Source organism: Stegodyphus dumicola, chromosome X1, assembly GCF_044657685.1.
Source record: "Stegodyphus dumicola isolate Sdum_Otavi_A_Nest chromosome X1, ASM4465768v1".
NCBI classification, from domain to species: Eukaryota; Metazoa; Arthropoda; class Arachnida; order Araneae; family Eresidae; genus Stegodyphus; species Stegodyphus dumicola.
In genome coordinates, this window is record NC_140780.1 from 255,584,017 (window position 1) to 255,602,827 (window position 18,811).

Here is an 18,811-nt window from a genome sequence, read left to right on the forward strand (position 1 = left end):
TAATTTCCCAGAATGTTCCTTCAACGATTCAGCTCTTACGACAAGGTGCATTACCCCCTGTTGGTAAATGCTATCACCCAACAAGAACAGTTTCCATGAAAGGGTGCACCTGGTCAACCATGGTGTTCACAGAGCGAACAGATGTCAAGGACTGTTTGGTGGAAACGAATGATTTATTCATAAATCTGAATTTGCATTCATACAAACAAAATTAAAAGATGTTCTTAGAAAAAATGTATGTCATTCATGTTTTTTTTAAATAAAATACTAAGGGATAAATTTTCATAAATCTCTTAACATGTTGCATACATGGAACAAGTTTTAATTTTGTTCCAGTCAAATGAAAATTTTTTTCACATTTGCCTTCAGATACAAAACTACCAGCACTGTGCGCACAAGTTTTGAGGTCATTCTTGCATATTCTCCTAGGTTAAAAGAGGAAAGAAAAGGGGAAGTGGTGCATATTAAAACTGTGTGCAATACTTATTTTTTATTTAAAGAAACATCTCTATAGTGCAAACTGAAATTAATGTAATATCTAATGAACTGGCTTTAACACTCCCATAAAATGATACTACATATGAATCAGGTTTTCATTCCAGTACAACCATATGTGCCTTCAAGCTTCTCAGCCGAAAATAATATTCACTAAATGACACAAAGTAGAAATTGAATTCATAAACATGTGCTTTTTTTATTAACACAATTTTTTTGCTTTCCTTGTTTGTTAAACTTGCCTAAAGTAATTTAATATTGTATTTTATCCCCCCCAAAGTAAGACAAATGCACATTTTAAAATTATTTAATAAATATAATGCAATTTTTAATAAACTTTTAAGAAAAGAACAAGTAGAATCTTTCAAAAAACAAATGATTGCACTAAATAATTATCAATAACATTCACCAATCTTTGCAGTTGAGAGGTAGGGCATAGTTATTTATATTAGGACAATTTGTAATGAACAACATTTCAGAAATATCACTACTAATGCCCAACAAGTATTTTGCAAAGAGTTTCAATAAAATTTTAAATAAAATTTGATGAGAAATATATATATATATATATATATATAATTTTATATAATTAGAATCTATAAAATATTGCATTGACAGAAAATAGCTTTAACAAATGAGATTACAAAATAGATCAAAAGACCTACAAAATAAATTTCTCTTTAGATGAGAACGTACCAGGCAAATTACAAATAAATGCATAAAGATGTTTCGTGAAAAATATAAAGAAATTAGATCTATTAACAATAAATAAATATTAAGAACCAGATACAAAAAATAAAATATTAAGAAATAATTCAGTTTTTGCATTAGTTGCATCTTTAAGCGAAACACTGTTATATATTATTACTAAAAAAGTTACATATAGACAGAACCACAACCACACACACACACATATATATCTACATATTATATATAGATATATATATATGTAAAAGTACGTGCATTATACAAAAATTGACAGATAAATTTGCACATACGTTCACATACAATGGCCTGACAATAAATAATTAAAATAAATTGCCCCTTGCAGCAAGTTCATTAAAATATTATCTTTCTTAAGACAGAAAACTTAAAACATGCTAAACAAATATGATCACAATAGATAGCATTTGCTCTCAGATTAGAAGTCTTCTTATTAATGTAACCATTAAATATAAAATGTACTTCTATTCTTAAATTTGAGAAAGACACAATTAAAAAAAATTTAACAAAAGAACAATTACTAAATCCTTGCTTAGAGTGCTTCAGGACAAATTTCACTACAATTATCACTTTACTGGATTATGATGAAATAATTAAAAGCATGATCCAGTAAGCTTTTTCTGAATATAATTAACGAATGCATATTATCTCACATTTATGTTTGTGTACAATTACACAAATATCTAAATATAAATGTACACACACATAGACTTATTAACATCTGATCATGATGAGAATTAAATAAGTAGTACTTTAACCTTGGTAAATACACCATAAATTACAATAACTGTTTTCACAGTCCTCTATAACACCAAAATATAAATTAAAATTACAAATAATTTTTTGCATTAACATCTCAATATATTATTTATATAGGTATATGAAAATAGATAAAATATGTTTATACAAAGTATTCTTATAACAAAATATATGCTATAAATATAAATTTTGATCGAGTCAGGAATTTAGTTTACTCTGTTCTAATGGCGGACAATTACTAACAGAGCAGTCATCTAAAGAAGTACAACTAACACTTAGATCCAAAGGTTTAGGATCATCAGTACTACTTTTCTCACTAAGTATGTCAACTTTAGGTATCTGTGGCAGGCTTATATCTTTGGTTGACTTGTCAGGAATACTAGGAAGCTCACTTTTGGTTACCTCACTAATGGCACCATTGGATACCTGAGAATTAAGAATGTTTTTGTTTTTAGCAGCTTTAGCTGCTGCTAGTTTTACTTTAAATGTATTAGGATCACGACCATGTGAGGTAGCTCTCTGATGCTTTCGAAGTGAGCTGGGATCAGTGTATCGCTTATTACACCCTTCTACTTTGCAAGCATACGGTTTATTAGCATTGCTGATTTTTGAAATGGTTGTTTTTAAAGGCGTACAAGAAAACTCTTTGTTGCCAGTAAGAGAATTTTCAGTTTGAACATCTCCATTTTTATTTCCAGACATCTGAGATGTTAAACTAGACTTTTGCCTATTTTCACCTCCATGAGCAGTTGATTTCATATGTTTGCGAAGAGAGCTTGGATCAGTATACCTTTTATCACATCCTTCTACACGACAGACATAAGGTTTATCTTCTTGGTGTGTTTTGGAGTGCTTAAAACGATCACTGGAGTTTGAGTAAGCTTTATTGCAACCAGCAACAGGACATGCATATGGTTTCTCCCCTATTGAAAAATACAAAATCTAAATACTGAAACTTTTGTTAAAAAATGTATGAACACAGATATACATAAGTCTTATAAATAAAATGTTCAATTCACATTCAGATATCCTTCCCAAAAGCAATAATTCTTAACCAACGAATGCTGAAATGTTATAAGACACACAGAAATTTGACTGTTGACTTGTCTTTGCTTGCAGAAAAGTTAAACTGAACTAATCAATAAAAAATTAAGATTATTGAGTAACATTTCTGGCAGATACAGAACTTTTAACATAACACTGCAATGAACAAGCTTTAGTAAAGATGGAACTCAAAATGCCAAAACTATGTGGAGACTGAATAAAAAGAGTATTTTTCAATAATTTTAAATTTCAAAAGACACAGTTCAAAAATAGGAATAACTCAATTCTGCTTTCAAAAATACTGTTTCAAAGTGATCATAATTCCTGCGAATACCAATCAAAATGCCATATTTCTATAACAGAACAATATATTTAAAAAAAGAAATTTTGAATTGAAACATACCAAAGTTCATTTTCACAAAAATAATTTAGGTATGCACTATCACCCTTCCTTCTTTGGAAGCTTAGTTATCAACTACACTGCTATCAATATTTATGTAATTAGTATGCCCAGAAAAAAATGTTTGGCATAAATTAAAATTACACTGAAAAGAATAAAATCCCTGTCTTCTAAGAGAATTAGGCAAGGATCTAAATTATTGTGAAATTAACTTTCATATCAGTATGGATGGGTTTTTAGGACCAAAGGAATCCCGTTTCATTTGATTACTTGTTTATATACTTGGAAAATATGTGCATCTCAATAATTTCAACAACTTCAGTGAAAACAAATCATTGTTTTTATCTGAAAATTATTTGTCATTTCAAGAAATAAATATTCAAAAACTGCAACCTCATAAGTACTCATTTTTTCACCGACATTGGAATATTAAAATTTTTTTATGCTGAGGTACACAACACCCAAAATACCAGCTATGGTCAAATTATTAATCCCTTCACAACTTGAACATAGTTTCGGACCTCTGCACATATCCAGGGTGTTTCAGTACAGCAGTTACAGACCTTTAGGAGAGACAGAGTACACCTAGAAGATGGAAAATTGCATAACAATGCATGGTCGGAAACACTTTCTTGGTGCAGTAGTGATGACACCAAACACAAGAAGTGAAGAACACAAATAGGGTGAGAAAACACAAACTACTTCCTCTGGGGATACATCAAGACACTGGTGTACAAAATCCCTGTTAACAGTGCTGCGGATTTTGTTGCATGCATTGTGACTGCTGCTGAGGAGGTCTAGGACATGGCCGGTATTTTCCAGAACATCAGATTTCCCATGTGCTGGTGATGTGAGGCCTGCATCATGGTCTAGGGTTGTAATTTCAAACACTTTCTTTGATGACAATCACTGTGTTTTTGTTCTTGATTTCTACTGTACTAAGCACAATAAACCTGTTCCCTCATCCTGTTTGTGTTCTTCCTTTCTTGTGTTTTGTGTTGTCACTACTGTGCCAGGAAAGTGTTTCTGACCATGCATTACTATGTGATTTTTCATCATCTAGGTGTACTCTCTCACTCCTGAAAGTTTGTAACTGCTCAGCTGAAACACCCTGTATTCAGAGAGAGAGAACATGAGAAATTATAATTAACTGAGTATAAAAACTGGATTTAATACATCATTAACCCTTTGACTGCTAACTGCTCTAAGTTGGAGCATATTGTGTAAGTGTTTTGTGGCTGCAAAATAACTGACCAAATAAATAAGACTTCATTTTTCTTGTTGCTATGCAATGAACGAGGTATGAGGTTGGAAATATTTTCTGAACATACATGAGACAGCAATTAACAGTTAAAGCCTTTGCAGAGTGTGCAATTGCGTCCACTAGCTACACCGCCAGATGCACATATGCACCCATAGGCTACACCAATGGTTTTTGCTAGATGCATACATGTGCCCATAGCAGTCACAGGATTAAAATAGAAATTTGACAGCAAGTAAACAATTAAAATCACTCTTGGAAAATTAGCACAACTCGCATCAACACCAGCAGTTTTTAAAGTCAATTATTCAATAAAAGGTATGAGTGTTGTGTACAGATTTTTAATCTATACTAAAAATTCCATGTCTTATGTTCTTACAGACAAACAGCTCATGTTTGAAACAAACCCCTATTATAACTATACTTAAAGTTATGTGATAGCTTTCAGTAGAAAATAAATTCAAAATGTATATGATTCATAGTGAGTGAAATTTTTTCTCATAAATACCACAATACTGTTTTTGAATGAACGTCATGAATTATCACACAAGAACAAATTCTGGATCATAACGTAACTCATACTGTCAGGTTTTTCAGCTAGAATTTCCTAATTACTTTAACTTAAACATATGCTCCAGAAATAGCAGACCAATACCTTAGCATTATGATGATATGACTGATGTACTCTTAACCTGGACACACATATTGCATACTGTATTCAGATTAAATTCTTCAAAGTTTACTTTTCTGTCGATCCAGCTACACAGAATTAAAATTAAAGAGCATCTTGATCTCTAAAAATTAAAGAGGAATCAGAGGTTTCATTTCCTTTACTTCTTTCTTTTGTTTTTTTAGAAGGATCAGAGCAATAACTTCACAAGTCTTGTTGTCAGTTAATGATTCTTCATTTACTTTCCAGGATATGTGCAAAATATGAGGCCCTTTCAAACTTTGAACAATATCGACTTTGAGCACATTACATATATTATTACCATCCAAAAATTTCTTTGAAGGAAATTCTCCGTATCCTAGAAAAACACTTGTAAAAAAAAAGCTTGACATAAAAAAATATCTGAATCACAAAGAGTAAAAAATTAAGGAGTTTTATTAACTACATAGCTCACCATAAGCATCAATTAGAGATAAATATTGGTTTATACAAATATTACAGTATACTTACATATTATCTTGTTAATCGTGAAAGTTGGTGAAGATACTGCCAAAGCTGTAAAAGCTGTTCCTGCAGAATTCTGAAGGAACTGATGCGTCTTTATTTAATAAACAAACAGTATTTGACCTGCTGTTTTTGCATTTCGTAAAAAGGCTTTTATCAGTTTATATTATTTTGTTTCCTATTTTATCAGAAGCTCTGTTTAGAAGGCTATGAGTACAAATTTCCACAGGTACTGTTCTTTTGGCAATATTCAGCTGATCTTACAATATCCATTAATAAAATCTTTTTGTTATGGCAGGATCACTTAATTCTGAAATTAATCCACTGCTTGCTGTTCGGTAGAAGGTAGGTCCCATAAATCATTTCTTCCAAAATGTAAAAAAAAATATAACAACAGTTAACTTTTGTTTATAAAAACAAAAAGTGGCTTATTAAGAAACAGTCAGGGTTACATTAAATGAAAGCACAGATGTTAAGAGTGTGCTTCACGCTTATCCATAATTGGTGCTAAATTACACTGTTTGGTGACAGTTTCATGGTCAATGAATAATATGCAAGTACCTATTATAGTAACGAATTGGGAAAATTATATAAATTATTTTTGATCTTTATTTTATTAAAAATCAAAAAATAAAATGAAAGCTTATTAAAGATACAGTACTACTATTAAAAAAGCTTCTAATATCTTTTAACAAACTTTTATTACCTGTGTGAGATCTAATATGAATTCTCAAATTTTCTAGCCTAGAGAACTTTTTTCCACAAACATCACATCCATGTGGTTTTTCATGCGTATGAGTTCTAATGTGAATTAACATTCTGTACCTGAAATAATAAAATCTGCACTTAAGACATATATACACAACTGATATACATCTACCTGTATACTGAGACAGTAGGTTTAGACAGGGCTGGTTTAAACCAGCACAGCTAATTTGCAAAGCACTGCTGGCAGAGTTTTTTTTTTTTTTTTTTTTTTTTTAATTTTACATATTGACTATTGTTAGCCAAGATAGAAGGGTGACCAGACATAAAGGCACCCTAGTGAAATTCAGTTTTTATCACAAGAATGCAACTTTCAAGATGCCAGAATACTTATGTGAAGTTCTTTATCTTGGCAAATATTTGCCAACTTGTATAAAAAAGCTAACACCTTTGGGATAGTCGGATAGGAAAATTTCCCACTTATGGTATGCATTAAAGAATTCGATCAAACAGTTGAGAATTTGAAATGAGGTAATTACAATGTGGTTAGGATCATGAGTTTAGAATGTTTAACATTACTTTGTCTCTTTTTTCCCCCAGGCATAAGGAATGCATTAAAACTTTTTCTTTCAACAAGTTTGTTTTTTGTTACATAAATCCAATTATTATTAATGTTTCTTCCATTTTTTAAACCATAGACATCAGGTGACCTGGTACTGCTATGGCCAGTGCCTCAGGCAATTTCCTGATACACCCATTTGCACGACACAGAGAAAGTGTATGTGAAATGTAAAAGCATGCTGAGTATGGTACAAGGATAAAAATCATGATGACTGATAATTTTCTTTATTTACGTTTACTATAAATTTGCTATCAGGTCTGGAAACTTAATTCCTTTAACACCAGAACAGGCTGCCCAGATGGTATGGTGATAAGGGGAGCTGACTGCGATATCGAAAGGCCTGGGTTAGAGTCCTGGAGAAGGTATCCCTGCATAGAAGACAAAAGGTGACCCACCTATTAAGTGCCTCCACAATAAAGTGATCCCCACTTCTGGCCTGAGTAGTGTCCAAGCTGAAATCAGATGATGGCCCACCATTGAATAAAAAAAAACGCTCAGAACATTTCCAGGAATTTGTTTCATGAATGTTTCATAACATTGCTTATTCTAACTGGTTAACCAACATAATATCAACAGATAATTTTTGCACCTTGAGGTAAAAATTTTTGAACAACTCCATTCAGACAAATTCTAGGATACTGCACTTCTACAATAACGAGCAAAATTAATGGGAAAACTGTAAAAAATGCTGTTAATTCTACAGGAATATATATATATATATATATATTTTGCAATCACTGTTTTGAGACATGTGAAAATGAGTGCAAGGGACTACTTCAAAATCTAATTTCAAGAACTGTACAAGTAGCAAAGAAAATTTTTGAGCATGGAAGAGGAAAATTAAGAAAGAATTTGATGGACTGTGAGAAACGGCATGTGACTGGGAATAAGGAAGCATGACTTCAAGCCATGACCAAGACATTGACTTCAAGCCTGTCAATACCTAGTCACCAAGACAGTCACTGAAACTGATTAAATATACTGGTGATGTATGCAAACTAAAGTGCACATAACTCTCAGAACTATTCTTTGGCAAGAGTTACTAAAAGAAATCAATCCAGGTTGAAGACAGTTTGCTGCAGTTACAGGAACTTGACCATCCAGATATATCACAAGTGACAAGCTGCATTAATGTGGGCTGTATACAACGAAACTCATGATTTGTGTCACAATAATTCAGGCTGCAAATTGCAGCAGATCATCATGGCTGGAATATCATGGACTGGAGCTTAATTATCTTTGACAAGTCTGATTTTTATTACAAAGTGATTCCAGACATGTTATAATTTGGATGAGCAAAACATGGAAGAGATATGAAAATATCCACGAAAAGCATAATTACAAAGGTGGAATTATGGTATGGATGGACATCATTTTGAATGGCTGCATTGACATACACATATTTAACAGTGTAATTCTAAACACTGAAATATATAGAGATGAGGTTCTTGATCCTTACATCAAGTTGGTTACAGGTGTAATTGGTAATAACTTCCTCATAATGGACAGTAATGCTCATTCCCATTGTGTTGCATTAGTAACCAATTATCTTGAGGGTTAAAGAATAAAGCAGGAGAGTGGCTCACATATTTGGATTTAAATCTAACAGAATATGTGTGGGAGACACTAAGTCACTGACTTGCATCATAGTAGACCTAGCACTTCCTAAGCTTCCAGGCATTATTCATCATTAATACACTTTGTTTAATTCATCAACTCCCTGACAATGCCAAATTGCTGTAAGCTTTTACTTTAGTCAAAGACAACTACATGCCTTATTTATTATTTACAGTAATCTGTAAAAATTTGTAACACCAAATTCTTCCCACCCCACATAGATCGTATTTCCTCTGTTCTCATTTAAATTAACTTTTCTTGCAAAAATAGGAAATTTGGCATTTTGAATATAGTCAGGCATGTCAAAATAAAGATCTACAAGTTTACACTTTTAACAGCAAAATCATTCAAATTATAGTTCATTTAATTTTCCCAACCAGTGTCAGAAAAACTGCATATTCTGTTTCCTATTTGCTGGTGTGATAAGGGTTTAACCAGGAGATTGCAGAAAGGATAACTAATGAAATCAGATAAATAAATCATTCAAAAGCTCATTTCATTTCAGCAAAGAATTTCTAAAAATTTCCGAGTGAAAAATTTTTAATAAAGAGACTTCCTCCCCACAAATTAAATTATCTGTGCAATAAACACTTTTATTGCAATTATATTCCATTATAACTCTAAACATATTTCTACATTTTTATTCTACAAAAGCTAGCATAAACTAAAATCAAGAACGGCTTTTCATACATGAACTACAATTATAAACAATACAATAAAAAATTCTGCCTGTAAATAAATACGAGGCATCCTTTCAGATATGGAAGAATTCAGTAAAAGTACTTTTAAGTTTTATGGTATCATTCTAAATAATGCAAAATATATTAAGTAAGAAATATTAGTTGATAAAACACGCAAAAAGATTTTTTTATTAAAAGAAAAGGGATCCACACTCAATTCTTTCCTGCAGATTAACAGGTGACAAGATTTACACACAACTAACCTAGCATTGATAGCCTTTCCTTGACGGGCACAACCATTCCAGTGACATCTGTATAAGGAATTTTCATCTTGATATATATGCGAGTTATTTACATGTTGAGCAAGATCTTTTCTGCAGTTAAAATACATATCACAAGACTCCCAGCCACACTTATAATCGCCTTTCTCATCATCATCATCATCAGCATTCCAATTACTTGCAGATGGTTGCAGAGAATAGACTCGAAGAAATGATGGTGGCCCATAACTATCATCTATGGAACAGAACTGAAAAATAATTTGCTATTAAATTTTGGATACAAAGCACCGACTTCAAAGATTATAAAAAAAAAAAGCACCCTTCTCCCCCAAAACAATGTTTAATATCCATTCATTTTACCTTCATCTACAAATTTTGCATATGAAATTAACTGATACATATATGGAATGAAAATATCTCAATCTATATGCTTACAAACTGTGACCATAACCTAAAATTTACAGATAATTTAATAAAGAAATTAATTAAAAGTACACAGACCTTAATTTGGCAGATTATGTGCCTAAAAGTATTTTCGTGTACTTCACACATAAGAAAAACTTTTTTAAGTTGTCAATACTTTGGAAACTGATAATTTTTATGCAGAATACATTTTAACAAAACACAATTAAGCACATATACTGCAAGATAAATATTTATACATACAGTAATCAGTAAAAATATATTTACGGGTGCCCCTTGGCAAAAACTGGCGATTTTTGCAGTACATGGACACCGAATTTGTGCAATTCTTTGGCTTGTTATTTTGGCTTTGTGCAGCGGTGATTTTTGCGCTGAAACAAAGCCAAAATAACAAGTCAAAGAATTGCATAAACTCGGTATCTATGTACACATCCACCTATTTTCATTTCAAAAAACATCAGAGAATTGCACAAACTTGGCACTGTGCACTCCCTTGACCTTGTCCATGTACACATTGATCTATTTTCACTTAAAAAGTCTAGGGAGCAGCCAATTCTACACTAGAGTAGAAATATATACATATAATCTCAATAAATGACATTCTAAATGAAACAATGAAATAACATAAAAAAGGAAATTCATCTTACAGCATCTAAGCACTACACAAAGGAAACATCCACTTACCTTATTTAGAAATTTCCGTGTCTTCAGCCTGTGACACACAAAATGCCTTAATAGCATCCAAAAACTTCCTAAAATTATGTGAACTATACTGATGTCACCACAGAAATTCACAAAAATATCATCCGTAGTGCCAGTATCCTCCAACGTTCGACCATACACATTTTCCATCGTACAAACAGAATACTTTTAATTTCACTGAATTACATCCAAGAAAGTTTCTTTTCTTCTGTCCTCAACCATAAAAAAAAAAAAAAAAAAAAAAAAAAAAAAAAAAAAAAACCTGCTCTCTCTCTCATTCTATACCATCAAACACCCACTTTACCACCGGCAGCCATTAGCCATTTTACGATGCAAAAGACACAAATACACGACATACTCCGGACTGACATCCAACAAATATTTTCCCATCAGTCAAATTCACCGCAACACAATCAATTACTTCATAATAGAGTATCCCATAACATTCAACTACTCATGTTATCATAAATGAAACAATAACAATCCAAGGGGCACCCTTAAATATACTATAACCTAAATAATATTTGCATACTAACAATCAAAACACAATAAGACAAATCCTTCCCAGAAGCATAACAACAAATCTAGGCAACCAGACAGCAACAACATATAGCATACCGAAAGTAAGGAAAGACAATATCACAAACTGAACAAATTAGATACAAATATATATAAAGTTTTATTACTTACTTTACTCTCTGCATCTGTATTACATAAAGGCCGGTCTTCAACACGCCCATTTTCTAGCAGACCATGGGAAATCAAGAGTTCAGAAACAAGAGGAGATTTTATCAAACTTGATGATGAAATGTCATAAGAACTGACACATGCAAAACTGGCAGGTTCAGTAGGGAAATCAATACAATCAAACTCATCACTACTATCTAAGACTGATGAATCAACATCATCTAAAAACAAGTTTTTTAAAAATGATTACCCACTTTCAAATTTGCAATTTAATAAATAAATAAATAAACATGTTTATACTCTTTTGATAGCCAACATTACATAATTGTCTATTCCAGGAAATTTAGACTTCAAAAAATATCAACACATAAGGATAATACATGAAGGTACATGAATACCTACCACAAGATGATTGTTAATTTTGCAATTTTTTTTTAAATCATGAGCTTTACTACTTCCCAAATAATGAATTTTAAGTATTACATACAGTTCATGTAATCATAGTCATCTGGCTACATGAATGAATTACAAATTTATAAGCGAAAGAAACATACTAGGTCAACCTAAGTAAAAAAAATTTAGTCATTTTGATACCTTTTTTTAACAATATATATTTAATTTCCATTTATAACTTACCTTTAGGAAAATCAAAATCTTCAGTTTTTATTTTGCATTGCTCTTGCTCCATACCTAATTGAAATCGGAAAATGTATTACATAAGTCATTATATTATAATTGTCAATAAGCTAATCAGTTTTAGATAAAATTAATTGCAGCCACTTGGTTATGGATAAATATACATTCTCTTATATTATTTACAGTTACAAAATCCTTATATGTAAGCTACTATCAAAGCACTAAGAGCACCATAGTACTTATTTACACTACTATCAAGCAGCAAGAATAAAAATAAATGACTACATTATGATTTATCATGCGTAAGAATTCAATTAAGACATATTTTTAAAAAAATACCTACATGTTGCCCTCAGTTGTACAACATGGGTAACATTTTCAGTGATGGAACAGCTAAATAACCATTATGCTCAACCATTCCCAATAAATGCTTAATAAGCAAGCATCTGACAGTTAAAAAAAAAAAGAAATCATACCTATTACTTTAGAATTTTACTACCATAAAATTTATATACATGATTTCCCAATACTTTATTTTGTTCAGTAAACATAACTTTTTTAAAAATTTTCATTTGAAACTGGCCATGTATGTTGATTAACAGCAAAGATTTAATTGTTTTATTAGATATTTTACACATTTATCCCAAGTTAAAATTTACATAAAAGTGTTAAATTACATCCAAATTATATCCAAGTGTTAAAATTTACATAAAAATTCTAAGAATCGATGGTCTTTGAAATTTTATATTAACAGAGAGACAAAGCTTAGTTTTATACTACATTACTTTAATTTTTTTTTAATCGGAGGAACATCCACTATCACTTTCTCATAATTTTATTTTGCCTTTTATCCACATTGAAAAGATATTTGCCTTTTCCCCACAAACTATTGCATCAAATCAGAATAAACAAATAAATAGCTACTATAATCAGATATATTTTGCAAAGCATATTATTTAAGAGCATTCATTAGATAATCGGTATTTAAAAATAAATAAATAAATAAATAAAGCAACAGGACCTTTCATAGCACAAACCACAAGACTTCAGTAAAGTATTTTCTTAGGTTAAAAATAATGCATTTAATTTACTTAATCAGTTTTATGATTATAATTTATTTAACTCATAGTAGAAAAGCGTCAAGTGAAATACTAAATATATAAGCTGAAAAATGAGTATTTAAACTTACAATGCACAGAGACAGCAAAAAAAAAAAAAAAGTTAATTTTTCCATGCAAAATTGAGGGCATTTACAGACTTTAATCACGTGTTACAAATTATACATAATGAGAAAACTGAATTTGAGTAAAGTGTTCAAAGAATATACATGTAATAATTTTTTGATTATTACGTAACACACAACATAACAGAAACTATTATTTAAGAAGATAATTTTTAAATACAATGAAACCTTGGAATAGGAATTTAATTGATTCCTGAAGGCAGTTTGCCAACCAAAACAATTTTCCCAACAGGAATTAATGTACAATAGATTAATTTATTACGGAACCACAGATGACTGCTTACTTTGTAACAGTACTTTGTGCAAGAGTTCATAACTAAAATCTAATGGAAATTATTAAATCTCGGCTAAAACAACACAAAACAGACTAAAAAAAACAAGAAGTTTTGACAACATTGTTTGAAAATAAAATACAAATCAAAGTAAATGAATAAATTAAAAAAATGAAAAATAAATATATAAAGGGAAAAAATATGCTTATTATTAAGTAAATATTTAATTATACCATTAATACTTCCTGCTGAAATGAATTCCTTTAAAAAAAAAAATTTTTTTTTATCAGATCAAAGAATACAAATTACTATTTTATATACTTAATTCTGCAACTAAAATTAAAATTTTTTTCAGAAGTCCACTAAATTTCTTGAAACTTTTGGGGTTGCTATGAAGAAGAAAGGTTAATAATTTCCATGACGCATTTTCAAAAAGGTCTCTAATTAATTCAATAGAAGAATTGTGAAAGAAATTATATGTCATTTCTATACAAACCCTTTCTAAAACATATAGCAAGCATAAAAATATTAGTCCTGTATGACAATACATTTTACATTCAAAGTCATGCAAAATTCTTTCAGATTTTCAGCCCTTATAAAAAAGTCAAAATGCCTATATTATAATCATTAAGTAAGTTACACACAAAGGCTGTTATGAATAATATGAACACAACCTCAATTTCTAACAGTTTCCATCACATTTATTCTTGTAACTTCATGAATATCAATCAATTCTGTACCGCTTTCTCATTTACTTAAAATGTTGATATCTGTTATCTGCTCAATACACATGCCTTCATTTCCCACACCAAACTTTTTAAGAGTTTTAGTTTCTTTTGGTTTAAAATATCACCTGTCACTTTAATCATATATTTCCTTCAGTAATATTTTAACTTCAAAACATCAGTTTTTAACAAATAGTGTTAAAAACTGATGAATACAAATTTAATATCTAATCTGTTAGAAACACATAAAAATATCATAATAATGTGGAACCAATTCATTTTATACTTCAACCATTACATTGAAGTTACAAATATGAGCATTCCATCAATTCTACTGAAGTACAGTACAGGATATTTAAAATACAAACTGACTAAACTAAATACACATATTGGTAAGCTTGCTAATTAAAGACTGTCAGTCTTATTAAAAAATAGTATGATGTAAAGTAATTTCATTGGTTGATTGCTGATAAAACTTATTAATAGTAAACAAACAATGTTCACTGTTTAAATACAATTAATTTTAAAAATACCTTTTTGAAATATAAATAAAATAAATTGCAAATTAAATTTATTAAAATTCTAAAAGATATTTAAGCACACACACATATATATGAAACACAAGCTTTATTTACATGGATTTCATTTATACTATATTAAAATAACTATGATATTAAATAGGTACAAGTATGGTTGTAAGATTTTTATAAAAAAAAAAAAACTTTAAAACTATAACACTCCCCAAAATATAATTAATCAATCTATGTTAATATTTCATATTAACAAAAGCAATCACTTAAATATGACTAGAAGAAAGCCAGAAATCTAGTAGTTTCTTATTCCAAATTTTATTAAAGTATATGCTTAACAAACAATGTTCACGTATGTTAATAAAATTTAAAAAGTACCTTTTCGGCTATGCCGAAATAAGCAGTTATACTCGACATTTGGAGTGCTTCTAAAAACATTTTCTTTTCAAGAAAATTAATGCAACTTTCGATTATAGCTCAGAAAACGTAATGAAGCTTTTTTTTAAACACTTGAACTGACCACTAATCAATCTACATAGTTTAAGATCGCGTATTTTCCTCAAATGCCAAAAAAAAGTAAGAAAATATTATTTGTGAAAATGATACATTTATTCTTCAAAAATATCTCAGAAATTATCATAAGCAAGGTGTGGTATAGAATCTTGCTCAATACAGAAGTCTGATTAACAGATAATTCACTACTGCACCTGATCGATTTCTCAGAGTTCCCTAGTCTACATGAGATAGAGGACATCGACAACAGTTCAAGAAAATTTCAGCATTCAGGTCTGGAAACAGTACATGAATAAGTGATAGAAAAAAGATAAAACAATTGGATTGCATTTTCGTTCATTGAAAGAAAAAGAAAAATTAAATCAGTTCAAACAATCAGGTAAAAAGTAAACAGGTTACTGTTTAAATAGGAATTTTAACTCAAAATTTACCAATATCCATCATACTACATAAATTAAAAGTCATAATAAAAGTAAATCAAACAGACACTTTAAAGTAACAGCTTGATAAACATCACACAATTAGCAAATAAACGATACAAATATCTAATACTGACCATATAGATGAGTACGTAAACATGTATATTTATAATTTCAGAAGTATAACATAAACAGTAGAGAAGTCATTACAAATGAAATCATCTCTTTAAATCTGCGATTTCGCAGATTTTGTTCCAAATAAAAAAAAAAAAAAAAACTAACGCACACAATTCCAAAAACACAACACAGGCACTTAATTACACCACCTCAAAGATTCAACATTCTACGTCGGCAGTCTCAAGAGAGTTGCCATATGATGAAACTTATATACGCCCTCTTCAGCGTTTCGACGAGTTTATTAAAGAAATAAATAACAAAAATTGAAATTCAGATTTTTAGTTTAATACCAGCAAGATGTTATAAAATTGTTTTCGTTGAGTAAAATATGCAAGTCTCTCAATAATAAATTTTATTTTAAAAAAATTATATTATTTGCTTGTACAACTGAATAACAGAAATATCTGGAATGAGATACATTCCGGTGACGTCGGAGGTCACGTGATGTAAGAGCTGCTAATGTAATTAAACAAGCTTGTACTGTTGTAGATGTGTTGAAAATTCGAAAACTTTGTTTATTTTTAATTAGTTATGAAATTTGCATTTCATCTTTAATTATTATTTCATCTATTAACTAACTGTTCATTCATTTGGTTAGTATAATTTTGGTAACTCTTATATGTTATTGTTATCTTCATGATCTGTTCGCTGCTTTACCATGACGTGTTCACTGCTTTACTATGTTTTGATTGTTAATATTTATTTATGAATTCTTTCCTTGATCTGATAATTAATTCATTTATAAAAAAATGTAAAAATTAATACATAAAATCATGTTTACATAGATTGCTCTTCTACACTGAAAAGAAAGTTACTATAAATATTTTTAAGTCATAATTTTATCAGCTTAACAATCAGAACATTAAATATAAATAGTTGGTTTCTGAAAACCCTAATAATCAAATTTCCGGAGCACTGTAATTGCAGTTGGCCCTTATATCATGTAAGTGTAATATTTAATAATTTGTAAATGGCAACATTTAATATTTAGTAACTTGTAATTGGCAACACTTTGGATACTGGTATGAAAATAGAACAATGCTGGTATTGCAGGTCTCTGTAATATTATACACTCTATTAGTATAAATAAATAGTTTATAAAAACTAAAAGTGCACCCTCATTATTCTATATGGTGCCAGGAGTATTTTGCTTTCAAAATGGAAAGTTTAAAACCACCAGAGAAGATGAAATTTTATACAAATCTTACTTCAAATTGGCAAAGATGGCTGCAATCATTCGAACTATATGAAGTAGCTATTGGATTACATAATGAAGAAGAGAAGGTAAGAGTTAATACTTTTCTTCATGTAATAGGAATGCGTGGTCTTGAAATATATAATACATTTCCTATAGAAGAGGGTAAAGAAATTAAATTAAGTGAAATTAAGACAAAATTTACGGAATATTGTATTCCTAAGAAAAACATTACATATGAAAGACATTTATTCTTTACTAGAAATCAAACCGCGTCAGAAACCATAGATGAATATGTAACTAATCTTCGAAATAAAGCTCGAGCATGCGAGTTTGTACAGTTAATGGATAGTTTAATAAACGATAAAATTGTTCGTGGTATTAAACATGATGTAGTGAGATCAAGATTGTTACATGAAACAGAATTAACATTAGAAAAAGCTCTTAATATATGCAGATCTGCTGAAATACGTGCACATCAAATGAAAATCATAATAGATGAGGAAACTGTTGTAAACTTAGTGAAAAAGAAACTAAGAAAACATAATAAGAATACCTACAAAGAGGTAAATACGGAGAAACAAAAGATAAAAGTTTGTTCCAAATGTGGAACATCTCATGAGTATCGAAAATGTCCAGCAAATGGAAAAATCTGTCATAAGTGTAAAAAGGAAAATCATTTCGCAAATCTGTGTAAAAGCTATATAATAAAAAATGAAGCAGTTTTAAGGTAAACAAAAAAGATAGCAAATTAAATTAATAAATCATGACACTGAGGAAGAGTTAGAATTTTTTGTCGGCACATTAAACCTTAATTCAGATAACAAGGATGAGAAATGGACTGTTGACGTTAATGTAAATAAAAGTAAACAATTTGCAGTTGGATACTGGAGCAATGTGCAATGTTATTTCTAAAAGCAAAGTGAAATTGCTAAATGTTCCGATACAGAAGTCTGAGATTAAAAGATTAGTTACATTCTCTGGGAATAAAATGAATACTTTAGGAAAAGTAGTATTTAACTGCCAATATGGAAAAAATAATTATGTTGTGGAATTCCAAGTTATTGACAAAGAAGTACCTTCTATATTAGGATTAAAATCATGTTTGCAACTAGGTTTGATTCAAAAAGTAATGTCTGTTTACACTGAAGACTTAGTGGAGAAATACAAAGATGTATTTGAAGGCTTGGGTTGTTTGAGTGGAGAATATAAAATCCATTTGAAACAAGATGCAACACCATTAATTTATCCTACAAGAAAAATACCCATAGCTATACAAGAAAAAGTTAAGAACGGATTAAAAAAATAATGGAAAATTTAAATTTTATTGAAAAAGTGAGAGAACCAACTGAATGGGTAAATTCAATGGTCACAGTTGTCAAACCTAAAAAAAATAAGAATATGTTTAGATCCTAGAGATTTAAATAAAGCTATAAAACGAGAACATTATCCGATGTTAGCCATTGACAAAGTTGTCACTAGAATGCCAAATGCAAAAATATTTTCTGTTTTAGATGCTAATAGTGCT

General features: G+C 30.1%; 1 protein-coding gene across 2 annotated transcripts; it reads right to left on the minus strand.

Moving 5' to 3' along the window:
- Positions 1-786: 786 nt before the first annotated feature.
- Positions 787-16,272, minus strand: LOC118203232 (uncharacterized). Of its 2 annotated transcripts, XM_035375500.2 has the most exons (7): positions 16,049-16,272; positions 15,687-15,767; positions 12,210-12,263; positions 11,577-11,794; positions 9,744-10,009; positions 6,563-6,681; positions 787-2,900 (listed from the first exon to the last, which is right to left on the minus strand). In XM_035375500.2, the coding sequence occupies exons 3-7, from the start codon at positions 12,259-12,261 to the stop codon at positions 2,176-2,178; spliced, it is 1,380 nt and encodes a 459-aa protein (XP_035231391.1). In that variant the 5' UTR covers positions 12,262-12,263; positions 15,687-15,767; positions 16,049-16,272; the 3' UTR covers positions 787-2,175. The 2 variants fall into 2 exon arrangements, with proteins under 2 accessions (XP_035231391.1, XP_035231390.1); XM_035375499.2 differs by lacking the exon at positions 15,687-15,767 and having other exon boundaries at positions 16,049-16,271.
- Positions 16,273-18,811: the final 2,539 nt, after the last annotated feature.

Bases quoted from the DNA above. Each gene is read 5' to 3' on its own strand.
- LOC118203232 (XM_035375500.2), bottom strand. From the start codon at position 12,261: ATGGAGCAAGAGCAATGCAAAATAAAAACTGAAGATTTTGATTTTCCT. The intron at 11,795-12,209 runs GTAAGTTATAAA...ACTTGTTTTTAG, and splicing joins AGATTTTGATTTTCCTAAAG to ATGATGTTGATTCATCAGTC. The intron at 2,901-6,562 runs GTAATAAAAGTT...ATTTTTCAATAG, and splicing joins TCATATTAGATCTCACACAG to GGGAGAAACCATATGCATGT.